The sequence below is a fragment of the Aquarana catesbeiana genome, linkage group LG02, assembly GCF_042186555.1.
Source record: "Aquarana catesbeiana isolate 2022-GZ linkage group LG02, ASM4218655v1, whole genome shotgun sequence".
Classification (NCBI taxonomy): domain Eukaryota; kingdom Metazoa; phylum Chordata; class Amphibia; order Anura; family Ranidae; genus Aquarana; species Aquarana catesbeiana.
The window spans coordinates 558,934,471-558,958,341 of record NC_133325.1 but is presented as its reverse complement, the minus strand read 5'-3'; the positions used below and the strand labels follow the sequence as shown (position 1 = coordinate 558,958,341).

Genomic DNA, 23,871 nt, shown 5'->3' with positions numbered 1-23,871 from the left:
GACAGTGCCCAACGGCTAATTGCTCAAATCATGGCCTGGAATGGGGAGATCGATCAAATGCGGAATCGGCTGGATCGTATGCAGCAGGAAATGAAGGACATGATTGATGTTTTGGGTCGAATCTAAATGCCCTTTTTTAAACCCCAAAACATCAATCATGTCCTTCATTTCCTGTTTTGCTGACCCCATTCTGGGCCTTCTCTTTTTTGTTTTGGCCAGAACATAAATGGCTGTTTAAGCTAATGTAAAAAAGGAGGGCTGTTTCTTGTAAATACCTCACAAATCCACAAAAAAATAAAAATTGATTTTCCAAAAAACACAAAAAATCAAAAAAATAAAAAACTTGATTTTAAAAAACCCAAAAAAATAAAAAACTTGATTTTAAAAAACCAAAAAAAAAAAAAAATAGATTTTAAAAAACCAAAAAAAATAAAAAACTTGATTTTAAAAAACCCAAAAAAATAAAAAACTTGATTTTAAAAAACCAAAAAAAAAAAAAAAATAGATTTTAAAAAAACAAAAAAAAAAAAAAAATAGATTTTAAAAAACCAAAAAAAATAAAAAAATAGATTTTAAAAAACCAAAAAAAAGAAAAAACTTGATTTTAAAAAAACCAAAAAAAAAAAAACTTGATTTTAAAAAAACCAAAAAAAAAAAAAAAAATTGATTTTAAAAAAAAAAAAAAAATAAAAAAATAGATTTTAAAAAACCAAAAAAAAGAAAAAACTTGATTTTAAAAAAAACAAAAAAAAAAAAAACTTGATTTTAAAAAAACCAAAAAAAAAAAAAAAAATTGATTTTAAAAAACCAAAAAAAAATAAAAAACATGATTAAAAATAAAAAAAAATTAAAAAACACTTGATTTTAAAAAACCAAAAAAACAAAAATATACAAACTTTATTCAAAAAAAATAAAAACAAAAATAACTTGCTAAAAAAATAAAAACATAAACACAAAAATTGCTTTAAAAACCCAAAAAAAAAAAAAAAACACAAAACAAAACTTGATTTTCCCAAAACCAAAAAAAAAGCCTGTTTGTGAAAATCAAAAAGCCAAAAATATTTTTTTGTGGATTTAGGTATAAATATTTAGATATAATTATATTTTGCTACATTATTAAGATATCATTCTATTTTTGTCAATGAACATTTTATACTAAATGCAGAACTGAATGCATAACAACCATTAATAAAAACATCTCCTTATAGGAATTAAATAAATGTGTGGTTTGTTATTTCAAGGCTCAGTATCATTTTAGTTATAATTGTAAAAAAGTTGTTTACAGTGGCAATGGAGCTTATTTAGACATTTAAAATTACAATACAGTTGGCACTACAACTGCTCGACCATAACCTAGGAGACAGCCCAAAAGAAAGGCAAGCAATAAATATAATGCAAGATTTCATCAATAATTTTTTTATTGTCAAAAATTAGATATCCTGGCCCATTGCAATGGCCCCCCTACCCATAAAATAATTAACATATTGCTGTCTAACTTGACGGGCACTTTGGGGGGCCAAGCCAGTACGGACAGTATCCAAGCCTGGAAGGTTGGCTTCTATTTGTCCGGCCTCAGGCCCAACTGTGCCTATATAATTTGGAGCATGCTTATTTAAAAAGTTGTGCAGAATGCAGCACGATAAAACAATAAAATTAAGTTTGTATTCCGCCAAATTAATGGCTGTTTGAAACAGGCGGAACCGGCTGGCCAGAATTCCAAACGCATTCTCAACCACTCTTCTAGCTCTGGCCAGCCGGTAATTAAAAACCCTCCTCTCCGGGGTGAGTGTTCTTTGGGGGAATGGCCTCATGAGGTGCTTGCTGAGAGCGAAGGCTTCATCGGCAATGAAGACAAAGGGGAGTCCTTCCACGTTATCCTCATCAGGTGGCAATCCCAGGCCACCACTCTGGAGACGCTGGCAGAACTCCGTCTGGGCAAATACTCCTCCATCCGACATCCGGCCATTCTTCCCCACGTCCACATATAAAAAATCATAGTGTGCCGACACCACCGCCATTAAAACAATACTGTGGAACCCCTTATAATTAAAATAATATGACCCCGAATGGGGTGGTGGCACAATGTGGACATGTTTCCCATCTATAGCCCCTCCACAATTGGGAAAGTCCCAACGGCTGGCAAAATGGGATGCCACAGTCTGCCATTCCTGTGGCGTTGAAGGAAACTGGGAAATCAAAAAAGAAAACCAAAATCAATTAATTTGTAAGCTAACATTGCAAGAAAATTAGACAATTAAAAACATTATTCCCCAGCATCAGTATAACATTCAATAATTTAATTGTTCTGGAATAACTAATATGGAAAGGCACACTTATCAGATTGCTCACCCCCTCTGATGGAACATTGATTACATTTTAGGGGGTTGTGAAATCCCTAAAAAAAATTACTTTGAGGACACGCAGGAATTTAGGGACTAAAAAGGCTACAAGACTGCAGTTGTCGCACTCTGCAGGTGCAGTTGCTAACCAGCTTACAGTAAATGAGGTAATGTAAAAAGGCATTCATGTTGCAAGGAGTACACAATCACATGCAAGGGCAATTAATGAAAACACTTTGAGGCTTGCATATGATTTGATGATGGAAATCAGCAGAGCTTCTGCTCATTTACTAAAGCACTGGAACAAATGCACTTGTAGAGTGCACATGCATTTTGCAAAGTGCCACATATATTTGCTTTAGACAAATCAACACCACAGAACATTCCAGCAAATTTTAACGAGGGTGGGGGTGGGGGGGTTGTGAAATCTAGATAATTGCTCATTAGCAGCCAACTATTTGGAGTGAGTTTAGGTGGGGGGGGGGGGTTGTGAAATCTAGATAATTGCTCATTAGCAGCAAACTATTTGGAGTGAGTTTAGGTGGGGGGGGGGGGTTGTGAAATCTAGATAATTGCTCATTAGCAGCAAACTATTTGGAGTGAGTTTAGGTGGGGGTGGGGGGGTTGTGAAATCTAGATAATTGCTCATTAGCAGAAACTATTTGGAGTGAGTTTAGGTGGGGGTGGGGGGGGTTGTGAAATCTAGATAATTGCTCATTAGCAGCCAACTATTTGGAGTGAGTTTAGGTGGGGGGGGGGGGGTTGTGAAATCTAGATAATTGCTCATTAGCAGCAAACTATTTGGAGTGAGTTTAGGTGGGGGTGGGGGGGTTGTGAAATCTAGATAATTGCTCATTAGCAGCCAACTATTTGGAGTGAGTTTAGGTGGGGGTGGGGGGGTTGTGAAATCTAGATAATTGCTCATTAGCAGCCAACTATTTGGAGTGAGTTTAGGTGGGGGGGGGGGGTTGTGAAATCTAGATAATTGCTCATTAGCAGCAAACTATTTGGAGTGAGTTTAGGTGGGGGGGGGGGGGGGTTGTGAAATCTAGATAATTGCTCATTAGCAGCAAACTATTTGGAGTGAGTTTAGGTGGGGGGGGGGGGGTTGTGAAATCTAGATAATTGCTCATTAGCAGCAAACTAAATACACTCAAACAAAATACATTCCAAATGAGTAGACTAGGTGGATATGTTCCCATCACTTCATGCTGGGAAGGTTATTGAAGGAAAATATACATGCATGACAAAAAATAACAGGAAAAAAATCCAGCATGTGTGAGGATAAAAAGGGGACATTCACACTATATTGCAATGATGGTAAGTAGTGTTTGAAGCAAGAAATACATTATATTATCAAAGATTACATAAAAGAACATGTGATGCTAATAAAAGAAAAATATCTTACCTTAATATAGTCCTTCTGCAGGACCTGTATGATGGCAGAACAGGTCTCTGGGATAATGATCCCCAGAGCCTGGGGGGAGATGCCTGTCGAGAACTTAAGGTCCTGCAGGCTTCTCCCTGTGGCCAAATACCGCAAGGTAGCGACCAGCCTCTGCTCCGGAGTGATGGCTTGCCTCATGCAGGTATCCTGCCTGCTGATATAGGGGGTCAGCAAAGCCAACAAACGGTCAAAAACGGGGTCCGTCATCCGGAGAAAGTTCCTGAAATCCTCAGGATTATTCTCACGGATCTCACGGAGCAAAGGCATGTGACAGAACTGGTCACGCTGAAGCAACCAATTCTTGGTCCATGAACTCCTCCTCGCCCTGTTCATGGACTGGTCTTGGGCTGAAGAATAAACTACAGCACCAAGCACATACAATGCACGAGCTCTACGACGAGTACGTACAGGTAACATGGCTTCAAAACGGTCGGCTGGTCAGAACGCACTAAACAGAACGCACTGAAGAACAGCAAGGCCTGTGAAGAACGACCTGAAAATCAGGAACGAGCGGCCAATAAAACAAAGATTTCTCAATGCCAACTGACCAAACGCACTGAAAAGCAGATACAAACCTCACAAGCACAGACTGAACAACAGTTAAAACGAACTGAAAAATACGAGTCTCACAAGCGCGAATCGTCTCTCACCAAACTTCTACTAACACGAGATAAACACGAGATTAGCAGAAGGAGCCCAAAGGGTGTCGTACGGGCTATTGAACTTCCGTTTTATAGTCTCGTCGGACTTGGTGTACGTCACCGCGTACTAGGCTGTCGTACTTTTGTGTGGTCGTGTGTGCGCAAGTCCGTTCGTAACAAAGTCTGCCGCAAGTCCGCCGAAGGTACGTCGGAAGTCTGTCGGACAGGCTGTCGGACTTTTGTAGACGAAAAGTCCGACCGTGTGTACGCGGCATTAGTCTCACCCGTGGCCACTATTACCTCACAGAAAAGATGGCAGACATCTTTAACAGTCAGCAACATCTCAGAGAAACTGTCAGCTTTCCCCACAATCACCATTACCTCAAGGAGAGGAAGGCAGCCATGTTTAACAATCAGCAATATCTCAGAGGAAATGCTTGGACTGGCAATCTGATACCCAATAATACAGGAGCGCTGGCAGCCTCAGGCAAGCTAATGGATCCGAGTGATGAAGCTGTTATATACACCCGTGGCCACTATTATCTCACAGAAAGGATGGCAGCTATCTTTAACAGTCAGCAACATCTCAGAGGAACTGTCAGTTTTCATCCAAAGCCACCATTACCCCAGGGAGAGGACGCCAGCCATTTTTAACAGTCAACAAAGCGGACAGTTTCACTTCCATCCACCATTACCTCAGAAAAAGAACAGCACCCATCTTGAATAGTCAGCAACAATACCAGAGTGTGCTGTCAGCTTCACTTGCAGCTACCATTACAACAAGGTGTGGTTGGTGGTCATTTACGGAAGGGAGTTTTATAATATCTTCTAGATTGTAAGCTCTAACGAGCAGGGCTCTCTGATCTCTCCCGTATTGATTTGTATTGTAAGTGTACTGTCTGTCCTCATGTTGTAAAGTGCTGCACAAACTGTTGGCGCTATATAAATCCTGTATAATAATAACAATAATATTTCTGTATATGCCTCTCAGTGACTTAAGGTAAGGACTCCAGCCAACTATGGCAATTTCTCTGTGAGTCAAGGCAAAGTTTCTCCAATTATCACTCGCAGTCTCTACATCCCAGTACTGACCTGGTAAACCCTCATCATATCTCATACATCAGTACAGTCTATCTGGAGTTCGAGCTATTAAGCTGAAAGTGGTGCCTCCGCCATTAAGACCAGCGAACAAGGATTGGTGAGAGAGGGTCAAACCCATTTTACACAAATTACAGAAACAAACAGATACTGCATTTTTTTTTGAGGCTTCAAGCTACAAAACACTCAGGTGTGAATGGGGCATTAGAGGTAGCTTAGCTCGCTGATTTTTTTTTTTAACATTCTTGTAACTACTCTGGTGGTCCTGGTTAAAGGTCAAATTATAAACGTGGTGGAATTTGGGCTCAGTCACCTTTAGTGAAAAAAAAATCTCCATATTTAAGTCTATTTCAATTGCATAGTAGTAACTTATTACAAGGTTGTGATTACAGTTATATATCTTTATAAAAGTCCACATGCAGCGCTAAATGAAAAGTAAATCCAAGAAGGGAGAGTTGATAAACTCGTCACCAGTTTCAATGTGTATGGGAAAGCACAAAACACCACGTGGAAATCCAATCTGCTTACCAGACAGCTGTGAAAAGCAGGCATGTAATAGACAGACCAAGACCACAGCTCCGTTCTCCAGCTTTGAGTAGTGGGTGTGTAGAATCCAAGCCAGGAATATGGCTAACATCAGACATTCTCATATAGCCAAATTTTCTTGAACTCCCATATGGGATGTTGAAACATTCACCCAAATGGCCTGCAAAGTTTTCATGTAGGTCCTGCTTTCACAAGGCGTTCAGCAAGTGTAGCCTTGTGTGCTGCATGGTGTCAGGGTATCACAGAGCTCACCTCCACTCCACACTGGGCACTCTGTCAGCAGACCGGCTGTGATAAGGCGGAGCTGAGAATCCCATGGGTGTCTGCCTCTCCCCAGGCTGCTTTGGTGCCGGTTCAGCAGTGGTCTGCTCAGGCTGTGAGTCAGGCACACACAGCACCGAGCTCCGGTTTACAGGCAGCGTGCATCTGACTCAGTCACAATCATTGGTGATTGATGTAGGCCACAGCTGTGGTGCTGTTTGACTGCACCCGGATTGGGGACCCAGTGGTGCAGAGTCATCCTTATTGTTCAGAGCTCTAAGATGTTAATGGGGAGCTTGGTCTTCTCTGGTGACCATGTTTCCTGAACTTTGAGAGACTGCAACACTCCTCCTGAAAGACAGGTATCTGTCATTATCACCTTCCAGGTGTATGGCAAAAAATGAATTCTCTATAGCCAACGCTAGGTTGGAGATCCAGCAAGGTTAGGAATTCCTTGCTTGACTGGATAAAAGCATGAGTTGGTCGACAGGAGCATGCTTTCTCTATGCCAACAAGGCGCTGTATTGGAGAGGTATCAAATGAAGTTAAACGAACAGGATAGCCTTGAAGGAGGCCATCATGAGGTCTAGGAATCTCATGTAAAATCTCACAGAGTGGCATCTCTTTGATCTCAAGTACCGAGTATGAGTTCTGAGAGAGAAAGAGAGCATTTTTTCTCTTGAAAGGCTGTCTACACACTCCCTAGGATAACAGATGGTTCAGAGCATTCTGCAAGCCTGACTGTTCCTCGGAAGATTTTTATTGATTTGAGAGAAGAGGTGAGGGGGTAGAGTTTTGAACTCTAGTTATCCGCGTATTCATCATAATTTACACTGTAATGCCCCATATACACGGTCGGATTTTCCGACGGAAAATGTTCGATGGGCGCCTTATTTTGGAAATTCCAACCGTGTGTAGGCTCCATCGGACAGTTTCCATCGGAATTTCCGTTGCACAAAATTTGAGATCTGGTTCTCAAAATTTCTGACAACAAAATCCGTTTGCGTAAATTCTGATCGTGTGTATACAATTCCGACGCACAAAATGCCACGCATGCTCGGAATCAAGCAGAAGAGCAGCACTGGCTATTGAACTTCATTTTTCTCGGCTTGTCGTACACGTTGTACGTCACCGCGTTCTTGATGTTCGGAATTTTCGACCAACTTTGTGTGACCGTGTGTATGCAAGACAAGTTTGAGCCAACATCCGTTGGAAAAAAAACATGGATTTTGTTGTCGGAATGTCCGATCGTGTGTACGAGGCATTAGAGTGAGGAAGTTTCAAACACAGACCCATTTTCCTAATAGCTGTATATATACGTTTTAGGATGGTGGGGCTGCAGTAATGGTGTAATAAACAGGGTGACCTTGTCTTACCTGACCCTGGTCCCTGCTACCCTATATAGGGTCCAGGCTTCAACTGTCATTGTAGGTCTGCCCTTGAAGGTGTCTTCAGGGTCTGGATTCCATAGAGATGGACCATGACCCTGTATAGCACACTATGGCTAATTACAAGCGTTGCACAAAGTGCCAAGGTGAGTGTCCATGCAGAATCCAGGGCCCTAAGCAACATTACAGGCCATCCCCATGGTTTGGTGTCCAGGTACAGATCCCAGGCTTTTACTTAGGTCGCACCGATCTGCATGCACTGTTCCAATGGTTTTATTACAGGACAATAAGGAGTTGATTGAAGAATCCACAGATAAAACAATAAACTAATTAAAATCGTTGTAAAGGCAGAAGATTTGTTAACCTAATGCATTCTATGCATCAAGATAAAAAGCCTTCTGTGTGCAGTAACCCCCCTCAGTTCCCCTAATACTTACCTGAGGTCTCTCTCTGTCCAGCGATGTCCATGAATGTCTCAGCCGTCCGAGATTCTACTTCCTGATTGACAGCAGCGGGAGCCAATGAAATCACTGCTGTGTCTCAGCCAAAGTCAGCTAGCCAATCAGAGTAGAGAGGGGGCCGGGGCTCCATGACTGAATGGACACAGGGAGCTGTGACTCAGCTCGGGTGCCCCATAGCAAGCTGCTTGCTGTGGGGGCACTGGACAGGAGGGAGGGGCCAGGATCACAGAGGAGGGACCGAGAAGAGGAGGATCCGGGCTGCTCTGTGCAGATACTTTTGACAATATAGTGTATCTTGGGTGGGGGGTTTTAGGTTGTTTGGTGGACTTGAGTGAGGGTTCTAAATGTGTTTAATAGGCTTCCTTGATCATTTCTAAGGCATTACCAGAATTTACATCTGGGTACATTTTCCTTTCATTTAGAGTGATAGTACAATTAAGAATGTAAATAACAATTTCCCCTGTGGGTTTGAAATGATTCCTCAAAATTATATTTATCTGCTGGTAGTGGAGTTCTAATGCAATTGTGCAATGTGTTCCAATGCCTTAAACCGTTGTTCCGCCCACCGCTGCAAAAATTAAAAGCCAGCAGCTACACATACTGCAGCTGCTGGCTTTTAATAATAGGATACTTACCTGTCCTGGATTCCAGCGATGTCGGCACCGCAGCTGTTTCCATCAGCTGTCGGGTGCATGCCACCGCCATTGTAGGTAAGGGAACCTGGCAGTGTAGCTTTGCAGCTTCACGCCGGGAACCCTACTGCGTATGCACGAGGCTCCACTCCTCTCTCCTACTGGCCCAGCGGCAGGGAGATGAGGGGGGAGCCAAGTGGTGACGTCATGGGCCGCGGCCCGGACACCCAGAAGTGGGAACAGGATACCTGTCAAAGACACGTATCCGCTCCCCTCTCCCCCCAAAAGGTGCCAAATGTGGAACCTGAGAGGGGGAGGAGATAAATGAGTGGAAGTTTAAACAACACGGTATCTAATCCCTATGTTAATCAGAAGTGGAAAAAAACAAATATTGGGACTTTCAGACACCAGAAATTATTATAAATATAAATACGTAGAGAGGTATCTGAAAGTCCCAATCCTCATTTTTTCCACTTCTGTGGGGTTCTCTAATGAAGATCTAAATCAAGGAAGACCAAAGAGGTAGTGGCACAGACATATTCAAAGCTAACCTATATTATTTTTTTATTGTAGCAAGTACACAAAGGGAGGTATAGAAGTCAAGGGTGTGCCATCCTATATTATAATCAGGTCATCTATATAGCATCCATAAAAATTTTTAGATGCAAATGGGTTGTTTTCCCATGTGTGTGCTTTCCCAGAAGTGAAGTTGGCATAGTGAGCACATTACTGCCCATTACTGTGCCCTTCACTTGCAGGAAGGCTTGGTTTTGAACAGGAAAGCAGTTGTGTTATAATGAGAACCTAGTGCAATCCATTAAGAATTCGGATTGAGGTGTGAAAGGGACAACCAGATGTTGGCTAGGTTCTGCTCATAATGCTTTAGTATATTCAAGAAATGTAATGAATTGCAAATATAGGACGGAAGCGATATAATTATCTGTTGTAAAAATAATCTGTATATTCAGAAAGATCACTGGTTTTACCTATTGGAAAAAAAAAAAAAAAAAATCACTGGTAAGGCTATCTATGGAGATAATTAAGGGTCAATGTGGTAGGGTGTCTAAATTTTTTAAAACTATTGGCATGTGGTAAAATAATATTATGTATGAAAAATAGGTATTTGACATTTTTGTTATTTTTTTTTTTTTTTTATTAGTTGTTTTAATTCTATCTTGTATTTCGTTAGTGGTTATTTTTGGCAAGTTTACTGTATGTTGTGATATCTGAAATGAGTCAATTTACTTCTTTTATGTTATCACTGTTTTGTTTAGCAATGCCAACCCCTTTGTCTGCTTGTTTTAGAACGATGTCGTGATTAGCCATGAGCTCTCAACGTTAACATTTTTTTATTGCTTTGTGACGGGGTAAATTCTCTCCTCTCCACCTGTGAGACTTTCACAACCTAGCCACATACTGTAAACACAAAAAAGACAGAGGGCGCACAGACCTAGTGCATTATCCTAAAACCATTGCTTTATTAATGTAACACTTACCATTAATTATGCTCACAAGATGGAAAATGTAACAAGCGCATCACATGTTGGCTCTGGGGAAGAGGCTAGACCTCGAAACGCATTAGCTTATTGGATCTTCACCTCCTGGCACATGATATGATGCAATGTGGACATAATGACACTGTACGATGTGATGCGCTTGTTACAGTTGTCATCTCGTGAGTATAACACTTACTGTTTATTACATTAATAAAGCAATTGTTTTAGGATAATGCACTAGGTCTGTGTGCCCTCTCTGTCTTTTTGTGGTTTCAGTTGTTCCAGACTTCCCCAGTCTTAAGATGGCAGCAAGACAAAGTGCATCTATACAAGCCAGGACTGAGATATAGCCTGCATACATTGTATGAGTCCACTCCCAAGCGCAGGAGGTTTTTTCTGTTTGTGTGGATTTGTAGCCACATACTGTAGAGGGGCCCAAAATCCAAGGAACACATTCAGACATTCTGGGGGGCATAAGTTATCCATCTAATTTCCTGACTACCTATAATATTTTTGGATTCCCTGGAGTATCAGGACAGTAGAAACACCCACAAAATGGCCACATTTTAAAGAGTAAACACCCAAAGATATTTTGAGGAGGCAAGTCTTTTTAAGACTATTTTTTGAAACAGGTATTTGGGAAATGTAAAAAGCAAATGTCATTTTTATTTATTTTTTTACAAAAAAGTTTTCAATTAAAGAGGAACTGCAGTCTGCTCACATAATTTGTAATTAAAACATCTTTGCATTCTAAAGCTTCCATCCAACCACTTTGCATATTATTTTATATATACTGTGATCCTGTAGTTGCCAAATATGCTGCAGAAATATCCCTCCACTGAGCCTGGCTGCAATCATTTTAACTGTAGGCAGCTGAAGCTGCTGCCTGTTCACTTCCTGGATACACATAGACACACAGAGGCACAACTCCAGCTCTGCAGCTCTCATTGGCCCTCTTATGATTCACTCCTCTCCCTTTCCTGGCAAAACTCTCACGAGAGTGAGAGCTGTGCATGATGTCATACACCTAAGCTTTTTTCCATACAAGAAACAGGAAGTGGGCTGTGTAAGGTATTTCCTGGCAGAAAAAAAATGTTTTACTATCCAAAGTTAAAACAACAAGGCCAGAAGATTTAATAGATGGAAAGATGAAAAAAAAAAAATGACTGAAGTCCCACCTTAAGATATTTCCCACACACATCATAGGCATACTTAGAATTACACCCCAAAACACATTTTGCTGCTCCTCTAAAGTATGGGGATACTACATGTTTGAGCTTTTTTGCGGTTTAGAGTATGCACCAGACATTGTATTTTGTGTTCCACACAAATCAACCAACTGTATCAAAAACAGTGTACTGTAATGGTCACCTCTGTAAGAGTGGTCAGGATATAGCTTAATGTACTGTCACCTATAGCAGTTCCCATTTCTAGAAGCCAAGCAAACATGCCGATTTGTAGATGGCTGCCCCTAGGAATGTCAGGTTCACTGGCCAGTAGGTACAGGATGCTGAAGAAAGGAAGAAAAAAAAAAAAAGGAAGAGGTCCTGTGGTTCCATCACTGCAGCTGTTCGAAAGTGATGGCTAGGACTGGTGTCTTGCAGGAACATAGTTAGTAAGATGCGTCAGTTCAGGCAGCGACATAGTCAGCAAACAGGCAAAGGATCGGCTCAGGCAGCAGGCAGAAATGTGGTCAATAAACAGAGGTTGGGCGCTGATCAGGAACACTGTTGCTAGCATACACTGGTCTGGTGATACTGGGACTGGTGTAACAGTGGTCAGGAAAAATGTTGCTGGCTGCACTGATTGTAGGGTGGCAGCAATAGGAAACACGGTTTCTAGCTATGCTGGTGTGGAGAAATTGTGAATGGTGTGGTGGTAATTGGAGACACTGTGACTGACTACACTCTTTAACAAGTGAGGATGAGGGCAGAAAAACCTTGCAGTTGGGCTGCAGTTTTACAGCTCCAAATCCACTACTCCCTTTAGCTGCAAAGGCAGTGGCCATGGATGTACACATTGTGTGGTTGCGATGCTTTGCTTTTGCAGTTATGGAGGAATTATACACCCCATACACCTTCTGATTGTGAACAATTTAAAGCGAAAATAAAAGCCATCCATAAAACCATTTCCTTTCCGGCACGTGCCAGAAATGTAACACCACTCCCATTGGTTGTGCTGTCAACCAAATTGTCAAAACATCCAGTATCTGGTGTCTAAACTGATTACATGTGCAGCATCATGGCAGTTGTAGATTAAACAGAGGCAAAGATGACAGCTTCCTTGGCTGAAAACGATAAGGGGGGGGGGGGGGGGGGTTTACTTACACTTTAAGTGAAGGGGGGTGCTTGTGCAGGGTCCAAGGGTTTAAAGCAGGTGGTGAGGATGGAATACAATGCCTTCTTCCCACCACCTGTCCAATGATCTCTGAGAGCACCGCACATGTGAACAAGTCTTTAAGCCTCATTCTCAGGGAGCATATGCATCCGTGCCCTGTGTGACAGCTGTGTTTGCCCAAGTGTTCAGTGCACGTAGTTCCACTCTAGTCAATTTGGACACAGACGCTGCCCCCAATGAAACATCCATGCATTTGCTCCATCCCACTTGACCTGAATGGAACACCTGTGCTTCCCCATCTGGGTACACTTGGCTGTCACCTGGGACACAGATGCATATGCTGCATGGGAACAAGGCTTTATGGTGACACTGGGACTGGTGTGGCTGTGATCAAGGATATTGATTGTTTGCACTTGTCTGTGGCTGTGATCAGAGACAATTCCCGAAGACATACAGTGATATCAGAACAGCCAGCCATTGTACATGATAATCGCCACAGCAGCACAATGTCACTATAGTGATATTGCACTTGTTCTGGTGACTGTATGTATATATAAAAAAAATACTGTCACCAGATTAGTGCACTGTACTGATCAGAGACACTGACTGGTGAATTGACATACTGGGCCATCAGTCAGCATCTCTGATCAATAGATACAGTGCCAGTACGGGGGGGGGGGGGGAGTGGTGTTTTTTTATTGTACTCTGATTGCTTACTACTGTCCTGATCCTGTGAGCAGTAAGGTGTTTCCTGTCATAGTCGATGGCAAGTGCCAGCAGGGGACTCAAAAGAGGAGGTAAGGGACCGCTCTGTGCAATACCATTGCAAAGATCAGGTAGATTTCATTTTTTATTTTTAGAGAACATTTTATTTTAATGCAAAAAAAAAAACAAAAAAAAAATAAACCTTTACAATCACTTTAAACTCAGCAAGAATTTTTTTTTTTTTTTTACGAAAACAGTTTATATCTTCATGTGCAAAATGGTATTGGTAAGTTTGTGCAAAAATGACAATCTACCTGTCAAAGGATGCCCTCCAGCACTGCACTGTCAGTGCTTGGGCACTTCCATCTTCTGCTGGTCTTTCTTCTGGGTTCACTCTGTTCAGCCGCTTGTGAGGCCAGGCCATGATGATGTCACACCTGCACATAGGAGTCGCTTGACCATGGCAGAGAGTGGGAGCCATAAAATGTACTCTGTGCTGTGCTTACATGGCTCACAGTACATTACCACTGACAGGCAGGAAAATGTATTTATGACAGAAGAAACCCTTAGGGGTTTCTCTATCATAAAAACTCTGCTTGTCAGCAGTTTTGTTACGATTATCTTGTTACCTTTTACCATGTTAAAGAGGAGCTTCAGTGCGCGCCCCCCCCCCCCCCCTTCTCCACCAAAAAATTAAAAGTCAGCAGCTACAAATACTGTTGCTGTTGACTTTTAATATTAGGACACTTACCTGTCCAGGGATCCCATGATGCCAGCAACCCAGCCAATTTTTTCAATCGGCTCTCGGGTGCTGCCACCACCATTCCTTGTAGGGGAAAACGGCAGTAAAGCCTTGCAGCTTCACAGCCGGTTCCCTACTGCGCATGCACAAAGCGCTTTTTGAATGGCCCAGCTTCAGGAGGAGGAGGGGGCCAAACTTCCGGGGGATCTCGCCACGGAGTAAACAAGTGGAGCTTTAAGCATTTTCTCTATGGACAGCTTTGTGTATGCCCTTTCTCAGCCTGTTAGCATTTTAATAAATTAACCAAAGTTCCTTTTGTACTAATATCACACAAAAAGCAAACATGACAAAATGCATCCTAATAAACCTCTAAATCCACTGTTGTAGTTGTTTTTTTTAAACTTGCAATGCCATGTTCTGCTTTCAAAAAAAGTCTCCCTACAGAAGATAATTAGTTGATAATGTTGTACATCACATAACTAAAATAAACATTAGCTTGAATATACAAAATAGCTTGAATATACAAAAACACGCCTTAAAGCATAGATGTTGTCCACATCAACCAGAGTCCAGTTGTTCATTTTCGGATAATATATTTAGAAATTGTTCAGCTTTCACCACTCGTTCATGTGTGTGTAATACATACTGTAAAGTTAGGGATATTATTTTTGGTCTGCTACTTTCCTTAGTGCATTTTGCAGGGACTTCTTCATGAAAGTCTGGTTAGAGTTAAGTGCACTAGTTAAAGGTCCAAGATGAGCCAACTGAATCTGAAGCAAAACAAATATATGTTATTTTTAATGTGTACAAGCTGTATGTTGTTGTAATAAGCCTGCAATTGTATTGTTCAATTACAGTGCCACCTACTGCTGAAATAAGCTTTAAATCGGCTACTAGAAAATTAGATCTTGTTAAAAGCAGGCAACTCACATTTAAAAGCTTCTGTGTTAAAGATAGGTTCCAGTTAAGAGCAACTTTAGCTATGCTCATCAGAATTATGTTGACAATTTTTAAAGCATTTGATTGCAGCAAAAAACAAAACAGATCTGGACAACATAACAGAACAAGACGACCTACAACCAACCTAATTGATAGTAAACCACACAAAAAGCAAGTCCCACCATGCCTGGTGTTATGTTTTACAGTTACCATTCATGGTTAATTGCATTCATAAATCTAGTAATTTTTGGAATCTACAGCTGGTTTAAATACCCTGAAATTTACTATGTGTATGTAATGATAAATGAATCTTTTTTTTTAAATTGTGTTTTAAACAAGCTTTTAAAAAATGATTTATGAATTTCTGGGATGGATATTTTTACATTGGCCCAGCTTAGACCAACTTAACTAAGCATATACCATACCTGGCACATCCCCTTGGGAGCTAGAAATGACTGTAGTAGGTACCGCTTGCTTTACCTTTGGTTATACTTTAAAAGATGTGGGGATATGTAATATTTGGTGCCTACCATACACGATTGACTTTATGCACCTATTTATATGTATTTGTACATAAACATTTCCATTTATATACATCAAATGGTTTATATCAACGCCAGCACAAGTTACGCTTATTAAAACATAAAATGATGTTTTGCAGACACTATTTAAAAACTCTTACCAGGTTAGGTTTGCTAGTCAGGAGAACCAATAACAATTTGGAAAAAGTCACAGACTTTGAAAACTTCTCAGCAGCTTCACATAGATAGTTTAAAAATGGGTCAAACTCGGACTGACAGAATTTATCCTGAAAGAAAAACAAAATATGGGAAAAAAATCATTTGGTAACAGAATGGGATTGTCTGACCCAGTAAAATCTTTCTTGGGAGTCTAACTCCATGACAACAAAATGTTAGTTTATACTGCTGCCCACAGGAAGATTGGACGCTAAAAAAAAAAAAGTCTCTAGGCCAGACTAGGATAAAACCCTTCCAGTATGCCTCAGTTTGTAACAAGCCATATCAAATCATAATCATAAAAACACAGAATGTGGAGACCTGTGTTCCTCAATGGACTCCAAGCGCTGAAATAGACACAGGCACGATTTACTTTATAGTCTATGAGTTAAATTGCACTAAAGTCATCAAAAAGTAATGCAGGAACTATTTTTCAAATTGCACCAGTTCAAGTTGCACAATTTGTAAATTGCATGTCGCACCGATGTGATCCAGGGCTAAGATAGGATTTTTGTACTCACAGTAAATACCCTAATTTTTCTTTCTCACCTATTGAAAGACACAGGAAGTCGTGTCAGGACATTCAAAGGCAGTGCAACAGAGGGGATAGCAACCGCAAACAACCACTAAAAAGGCCCAACAAACCAAGACTGGAGATGATAGAAAAAGGCAAGACCCGATGGCAAAAAAGTATGGGAGACTAAGTTTGATGCCAGAAGACCAATACAGTACTCACACTGGTAAGGAATAAAAAACAAAAACACAGAACTTCCCAATGGGGACAGACTCACAACTTAGGTGTTAACATGGAGAAGGAACTCTTCCCCAAGGACTGGGTTTGGGTAGAGGAATCGGAAATTATGTACTTGTAAGGAAGGCCAGAAACTCCCTAGGCTGGGGAAGGCTCTACATCTCAACGCACCTGATCCACCAGATCTAAAAAAATAAAGGGGGGTACATGGCTGGAAGGACAGCCAGAGCCAACATCCACTTCATTAGGAAGGGGACCAACCAGAGAGGAATCCTGAAAACAACTTGGTTTTAAAGAAACCAATGAGTAGAACAGTGGTCCTTATACCCCTTTAAAGAACTAAGTTTTGATTTGTTGAGTCAGCAAGGCAAATACAGCAGATACAGAGGGTTTCCTATACAGAGTAGGCAAATCTCAAATAAGCAAGGAGGAAAACAGATCAGATATAACGGAGGACCAAGTTATCTGTATGGAAAGGGCAACAATAGGGCAAGCTCTGAAGAAAAACCTTGTCTGAAAATAAATAGTCTTTTCTTAAAACAATAAATATGCACTCACATTTACAAGATATTAAAAAGTGTATCAATAAGTCTCCAGCAGGTGGCGACTTTCCAGGTCATCAATATTGAGGTGGTGGATGTGATGTAAGGTGCTTGGAACCAGGAAGTTAACCAGGGGAACCCCAGGAAGAAGACCAAAAAATGACTCTTTATGTAGTTTATCATTCCATGCCTATTGTTATTTTTGGCAGTTGCACTAGTGCCCCCCTTTTCTTGCACCTGGGTATATTTAGGGTGTTAATGCCCTTTACAAATCTATTTTAGTTCCTAAAAACAAGAACGCTCCAAGTGCTCGGCCCGCACTGCCTACTCACAGTGAGTTTTCAGAGACAGGGTCACACCTGGGTTTGTACCACAGCTCTAAACCTAGATCGCTCTGCTAACACAGTATACACGGTCTGGAAAGTGCCACAATGTAGAGCCCAAAGGTCACATTCCAGGCTAGCCCCGAACATCTGGTCAAGTGAGTCTAGGTACAGCATTCCAAAAGTCCAGTTTAGGAAAGAATGGATCAAGGAGGCTTGAAACTCAAACTTATAACATTTGTATTATGTGTTTTTTTTCTGGATTGTTGGTTGATATTCTGCCTCTATCATTTAAAATAAACCCATGGTAAAAATTATAGACCCTTAATTTCTTTGCAAGTGGGCAAACTTACACAATCTGCAGGGATCAACTACCGGTAATTATTTTCCCCACTGTAGATTTAGCATCTTTGCCTGCAGTTCCTCTTTACCTCTGTCTCAGTGATACTAGGATCATGCCTACCAATAATCTGACTTTACAACCATTTTAGATTTTCTGTAACAAAACCCTTAATGCCCCCCTTCCTCTATATACATTTATCTGCTAGTATGATAAATTATGAATAATGATAATCTTATATTGTGGTGGGTCCCCTATGATAGTTTGCTCACCTTCTTGTCAATCAATAAGTGCAGGATAATGATAGCAACTTCAGTACATGATGTATCAAGAATCGGACTGAAAATAAACCAAAAACAAATATGGATAACCACCATTAATTGTGTCAAACAAGGGAAAAAAAAGTGTTAGGTAAAGGCTAACAGGTTTCTCTCACAGTATAATATAACAGCAGGTTTTGGTATGTATTTGTCTGTTTATTACCTGAAGTAGTTCCTTAGCCAACAATTATAGCAAGCCTGTGATTCCTGAGCTGAAGCTTCACAGGAATTATGTATGCTTCCTACATAGACAAGGTAGCAATGACTCAAACACCATTGGATGTAATAGTCAAGCCCCTGCCACAAGTTCAAAACTTGGGGGGGTTTCACAGTTTCATAGTAGGTAAGGTTGAATAAAGACAATAGTCCATCCAGTTCAACCTGTGTAGGTGCACGTGTGTCAGTGTCTATAATGATTTCCCATATACCTGTATGTTGTGTTCTTTAAGATGCACATCCAAGAGTCTCTTAAAAATATCCATACTCCCCGCAGCCACCACCAACTGTGGAAGAGAGTTCCACATCCTTATTGACCTGACAGTAAAAAAACCCCTGTGCAGTTTAAGGTTAAACCGCTTCTTCATCAATCTCATTGTGTGGCCTCGTGTCCTCTTACACCCTTTGAGAGTGAATAGTTTTTTCCTATGCTGGGATTGCCATTGAGGTATTTGTAAATTGCCATCATATCTCCTCTCAAGCATAGTTTCTCCAGCGAGAATATATTTAGTTTGCAGTCATTCCTCATAATTGAGGTCCTCCAATCCCCTTATTAGTTTTTTTGCCCTTCTTTGGGCTCACTCCAGTTCCAGCACATCCCTTCTGAGGACTGGTGACCAGAACTGGACAGAATACTCCAGATGTGGCCTAACCAGAGTTCACAGCCCTTTTAAAAAACAGTTCATCAACATATTTTTACTAAATTGTTTGCCTGGATTCCTTAATACATGGCTATGCCTGCTTGCAGTGAAAAATGTTCAATTAATATAAGCATTCTTAATCACAAGTAATGGACCATTCACACTATGTGCAGTTACCTTAAAACGTGAAAGGACCTCTGCACTACTATCCAATGGCACATATGTTGCCGTGTGCTGCAAAAGACTAAACGTGTTGCTGCAAAATCTGTAGTGTACACATGACCACCAAAATAATCAAATAATTCTAAAAAATGATTTCGCGCAAAACACACAAATGCAGAAAAAATAAAGAATATACAAAATTCCTAGGTGTGACCTTAATGTGAATATCAGTGTTAAGTCACCAGTGAAGATTTAAAAATATAAATAACATAAATAACGTAAATAAATGTGATGATAAGATTCTGTGAGTAAGCTTCATATATAATGCAATCTGCTGATGCTAATAAAACACACAATTAGTTCTCTGTCAAGAAAATCTCTTCAGTGTGTACAACATCCATAGTGCTCTTATTAAGGAAGTTCATTGGTGATTAATGGTGTTTAAATAGGTGACAGTCGATCACTGTGCGAACTCTGCATACATCCATGCTCACATTGCCCTTACCTTCATGGGCTGAGATTAAAGCCTTATGAGAAGTGCTGACTGGTGATGGACACGGATGTTCCAAGTGTTGCCAATCGATGGTAGTGAACTTTGGATGGATGGATGGATGATAGATGACCTTGCTGGATCCTAGATAGATTAGACTCCGGTTTCCGGTACTTGTGCCAAGAAAACATAAGGGGAAAAAACAGGGGGCCTCCAATGGTGTAGTATAAAAAATTGGTTTTTATTAAAAAAAATAAAAGTAACACACAAAACGCACTCTGGATCCAATGTCTGTAATAGTACAGTGTGCGGCAGTACGCCGCTGCTACCCAGTGCTAGACTTCCGGTACACAGTGTCAGCAAAGGGGGTGAAAAAAGTTTAGCTGCTGTATGGATCAATACTTCTGGTTCCTACGCGTTACGTCACGTGACCTTGTGACTTCCTCGTCCCTGATCCAGCAAGGTCATCTATCATCCATCCATCCAAAGTTCACTACCATCGATTGGCAACACTTGGAACATCTGTGTCCATCACCAGTCAGCACTTCTCATAAGGCTTTAATCTAAGCCCATGAAGGTAAGGGCAATGTGAGCATGGATGTATGCAGAGTTCGCACAGTGATCGACTGTCACCTATTTAAACACCATTAATCACCAATGAACTTCCTTAATAAAAGCACTATGGATGTTGTACACACTGAAGAGATTTTCTTGACAGAGAACTAATTGTGTGTTTTATTAGCATCAGCGGATTGCATTATATATGAAGCTTACTCACAAAATCTTATCACATTTATTTACGTTATTTATGTTATTTATATTTTTAAATCTTCACTGGTGACTTAACACTGATATTCACATTAAGGTCACACCTAGGAATTTTGTATAGTCTTTATTTTTTCTGCATTTGTGTGTTTTGCGCGAAATCATTTTTAGAATTATGTGCAGTTACCTGCCCTTTTCCTCATGGAGAAAAGCAGGTAACAGCGATTACACACAGAATACAATAGCTTTTTGTGCGTCATGTTGAGAACTGAATGCAATGCACTGTGTTCCAGAGCTGTGCGATATTATGCAACATGTTTGCATAATCACTTCAACCACTATGATGTTATGCCGAGTAAATAGATACCGAACATGTCATCCTTTAAAATTGTGCACGCTTGAGAAATAGCGACAAACTACAATACTTAAAAATCTCCATAGGAGACGCTTTAATTTGTTTTACAGGTTACCAGTTTAGAGTTACAGAGGAGGTCTAGCGCTAGAATTATCACTCTCCCTCTAATGTTCTCTGTGATATCTCACGTGTGGTGCGAACATCGTTTACATGTGCATGTGTGACTTGCGTATGCATTCGCTTCTGTGCACAAACATAGAGGGATGAGAGTGTTTTAAGAAAAATTTTTTTTCTTTATTTCTTTTTTTGAACACTTTTATTCCTATTACAAGGAATGTAAACATTTTTTGTAATAGCAATAAGGGATAACAGATCCTCTTTATGGAGAGATCTGGGGTCTATAAGACCCCAAATCTCTCCTCTACCTTTCCTCGTCTGAAGAAAAAAAATACTGGGGTTATGGCTGATAGCTTCAGCCATAGCCCCAGTAAACCGCTTGCAAGCTGCGGTCGGCAAGTGGATAATATCACAACGCTCTGCATGGTCCCGCATGTCACTGCACTGCAAGCGCAGCTACATGAATTAGGTGTCGGTTTCTACAGTTCATATAAGGTTCTGTCAAAAAGGGGGACTATGGGATGCGATAAAAAAACAAAAAAACAAAAACAAAACAAACAAAAAAAAACACAACACCACTACCAACACACACACACACACACACACACACACACACACACCGCCCACTGTTGCACAGTTCTGCAGCCCAAAACTGCAGGACAGTATAAATAGGCCCTAAGCCAGACAAGACAAGTTAAACCTATTGCTCACCTAAAACATAGATGCAGCTGATGTGGCTGAATACATTCAGAAACCATTCGACAAAGAAAATCAGCATACACAGTGCCTAACAAAGAAAAGCCATAAAGAAGAGCAGTAAATAGAACCATCAGCTCAACACAGTACCACATTGCTGTCTTTGGACGATTCAAGAACATATAAATTGGAAACAGGTGCCTACCTGGTTCTGCTTGAATTAATATAGGGCCAATAAGACTACTGCAGGCAGAATAGGCATATTTGTTGCAAAACATAGAAAGTGCTGCAGTGAGTGTACGGGATGCTGGTGAAGTGAGTGAGAGCACCTAGAAAAAACAAAGCTCAAACATTAGTAACGGGAAAAAACAAAGCTCAAACATTAGTAACGGATTGCAGTATTTGAATTGGTAAAAAAATGGGCCCTAAAATGTCATGTAAATGTTTGGGTGTATCAGGCAAAATGATACTTTTGGCAGACTCTCTCACCTAAGCCAAACAACTCCTGTATGGAACAAATTTAAAGCGGACCTTGCAGTCATGGCCAAGTGCCACCCTGTCTGAGATGCAAAGCTCTGGCACTCACAGAGGCCGAAATTGCCACTAACCACAACCTACACAATGCTATTGATACATCACTATGATGGCAGCCTCCATGTCCAATGAAAATATACACAAGATAAAGGAGACATGAAAAGCTGTCACTATAAGGAAGTATTGGAGCTTTGCCTCCCATAAGACAGAAAGGTGTAAGAGGCCTGCATCTCATACCTGCAGTATTTTACCCCCTCTTCAAATATTATTCCAGGTCAGTCGTGGTCTACTTACTAGCTAATAATATAATAGAGTACCTTAACTGCAGCCCCTGACATCCAAGGAAGCCACACAGAATAATCAGCGTTTGTGATGCTAGAAAAGGATAGTCTGGCACACTGCTGAATCTGGTCTGAGACTGGAGATGTGCTACAGGTGTATTTGAAAGCTTCAGGAGACTGTTAGATCCCTTTCACACTGAGGCGCTTTCGCGCTAAAAAAAGCGCATGAAAAGCTCGCGAAAACCTATTTCCATTAAAATCAATGAACGTTTCACACTGGGGCGGTGAAAAAACTCCTAAAAGCAGCATCTTTGCTAAAAAAGCGTCTCAAAGACGCCCCTCTCCATTGAAATGAATGGGAAGCGCCTCAAAAGCGCACAAAAAGCACTTCAAAATGGTTCTTTTGAGTCACGTGACCTTCAGAAAAGCAAAACGCTAACACCTCAAAAGCGTTTTATTGGCAGTTTTCAAGCGCCTCAGTGTAAAAGGGGCCTTAGGGATTGGGATATATTACATGAGACTACTTAAGATCACAACCACTACAGTCCCTTTACAAATTGTGCTCCAACTAAAGGCCACATCATATATAACAAAAGGGCTGCAAGATGGGCAATAGGGATCCAAGTTCTTTGATTGTCTAGCTCCTGGCACCAATACAAACATCTAATTTCTCACGAGAGCCAGTGAGACATTTTGTGAAATACAAATTAAACTGCATGGCATTAGGTCAATAAAAACACACTGATGGAAAATAAATACAGCACACTTTGATTCAAAATGTTCCCAGTATAGTACTTTAACACTATCAGAAATACAATAAAAAGCTGTCTTTATAGAATGTAAGGTTTACCCTATCCAGGAAGAGGCTTTTGGCTAGTGACTTGGCATGGGCATAACTAATGTCTGGTGATACCGTATCAAGGTGAACACAGAGCTGAAATAGGCACTTTAGGGAGAGTTGTGCAATGCCCACATTAGAGAAGAGAGTTTCCAGCTGTAAAGAGAAACAGGATAACAATAATAAATGGCTCACATCATGCACAAAAAGCAACGCTACATAACCCATAGAAAACAAACTATAAATGAGATTTTCTTGTTCTGTGTTAATGCACAAATATAACACTATTTGAGAAAAATCAGCAGACACAGGGGTTGATTTACTAAAACTGTAGAGTGCAAAATCTGGTGCAGCTCTGCATAGAAACCAATCAGCTTCCAGGTTTTATCGTTAAAGTTTAATTAAACAAGCTGAAGTTAGAAGCTGATTGGCTAACATGCATAGCTGCACCAGATCTTGCACTCTCCAGTTTTAGTAAATCAACTCCACAAATCCATTTAGTGATACTTCCACTCATTCACAAATGAATGCCACTGACGTATTTTTCCAGCTGATCAGTATAAATTCAATACAGCAACATCATAAGATGCACAAAAACTGATCCCTCTGAAGACTTGGCTAAAAATATAAAATTATTTTAAATCATAAGGAGCTCTAGGAAAGCTGCATGCAGGCATGGTTGCTGTAGGTCTAAAAGTGCTATGATTCTTTGCCCCCTGCACTCTGATCAC

General features: G+C 40.6%; 1 protein-coding gene across 6 annotated transcripts in view; it reads right to left on the bottom strand.

The window, feature by feature from the left end:
• Nucleotides 1–13,540: 13,540 nt before the first annotated feature.
• Nucleotides 13,541–23,871, bottom strand: part of FANCE (FA complementation group E) — a 29,292-nt gene continuing 18,961 nt past the window's right edge. For all 6 annotated transcript variants that reach the window (XM_073616025.1, XM_073616023.1, XM_073616027.1 and 3 more), the window contains 6 exons: nt 23,153–23,296; nt 21,693–21,816; nt 21,503–21,578; nt 17,998–18,064; nt 15,715–15,840; nt 13,541–14,863 (listed from right to left, as the gene is read on the bottom strand). In XM_073616025.1, coding sequence (XP_073472126.1) covers nt 14,756–14,863; nt 15,715–15,840; nt 17,998–18,064; nt 21,503–21,578; nt 21,693–21,816; nt 23,153–23,296 — 645 coding nt within the window. In that variant the 3' untranslated portion in view covers nt 13,541–14,755. The remainder of the gene's footprint in view (nt 14,864–15,714; nt 15,841–17,997; nt 18,065–21,502; nt 21,579–21,692; nt 21,817–23,152; nt 23,297–23,871) is intronic.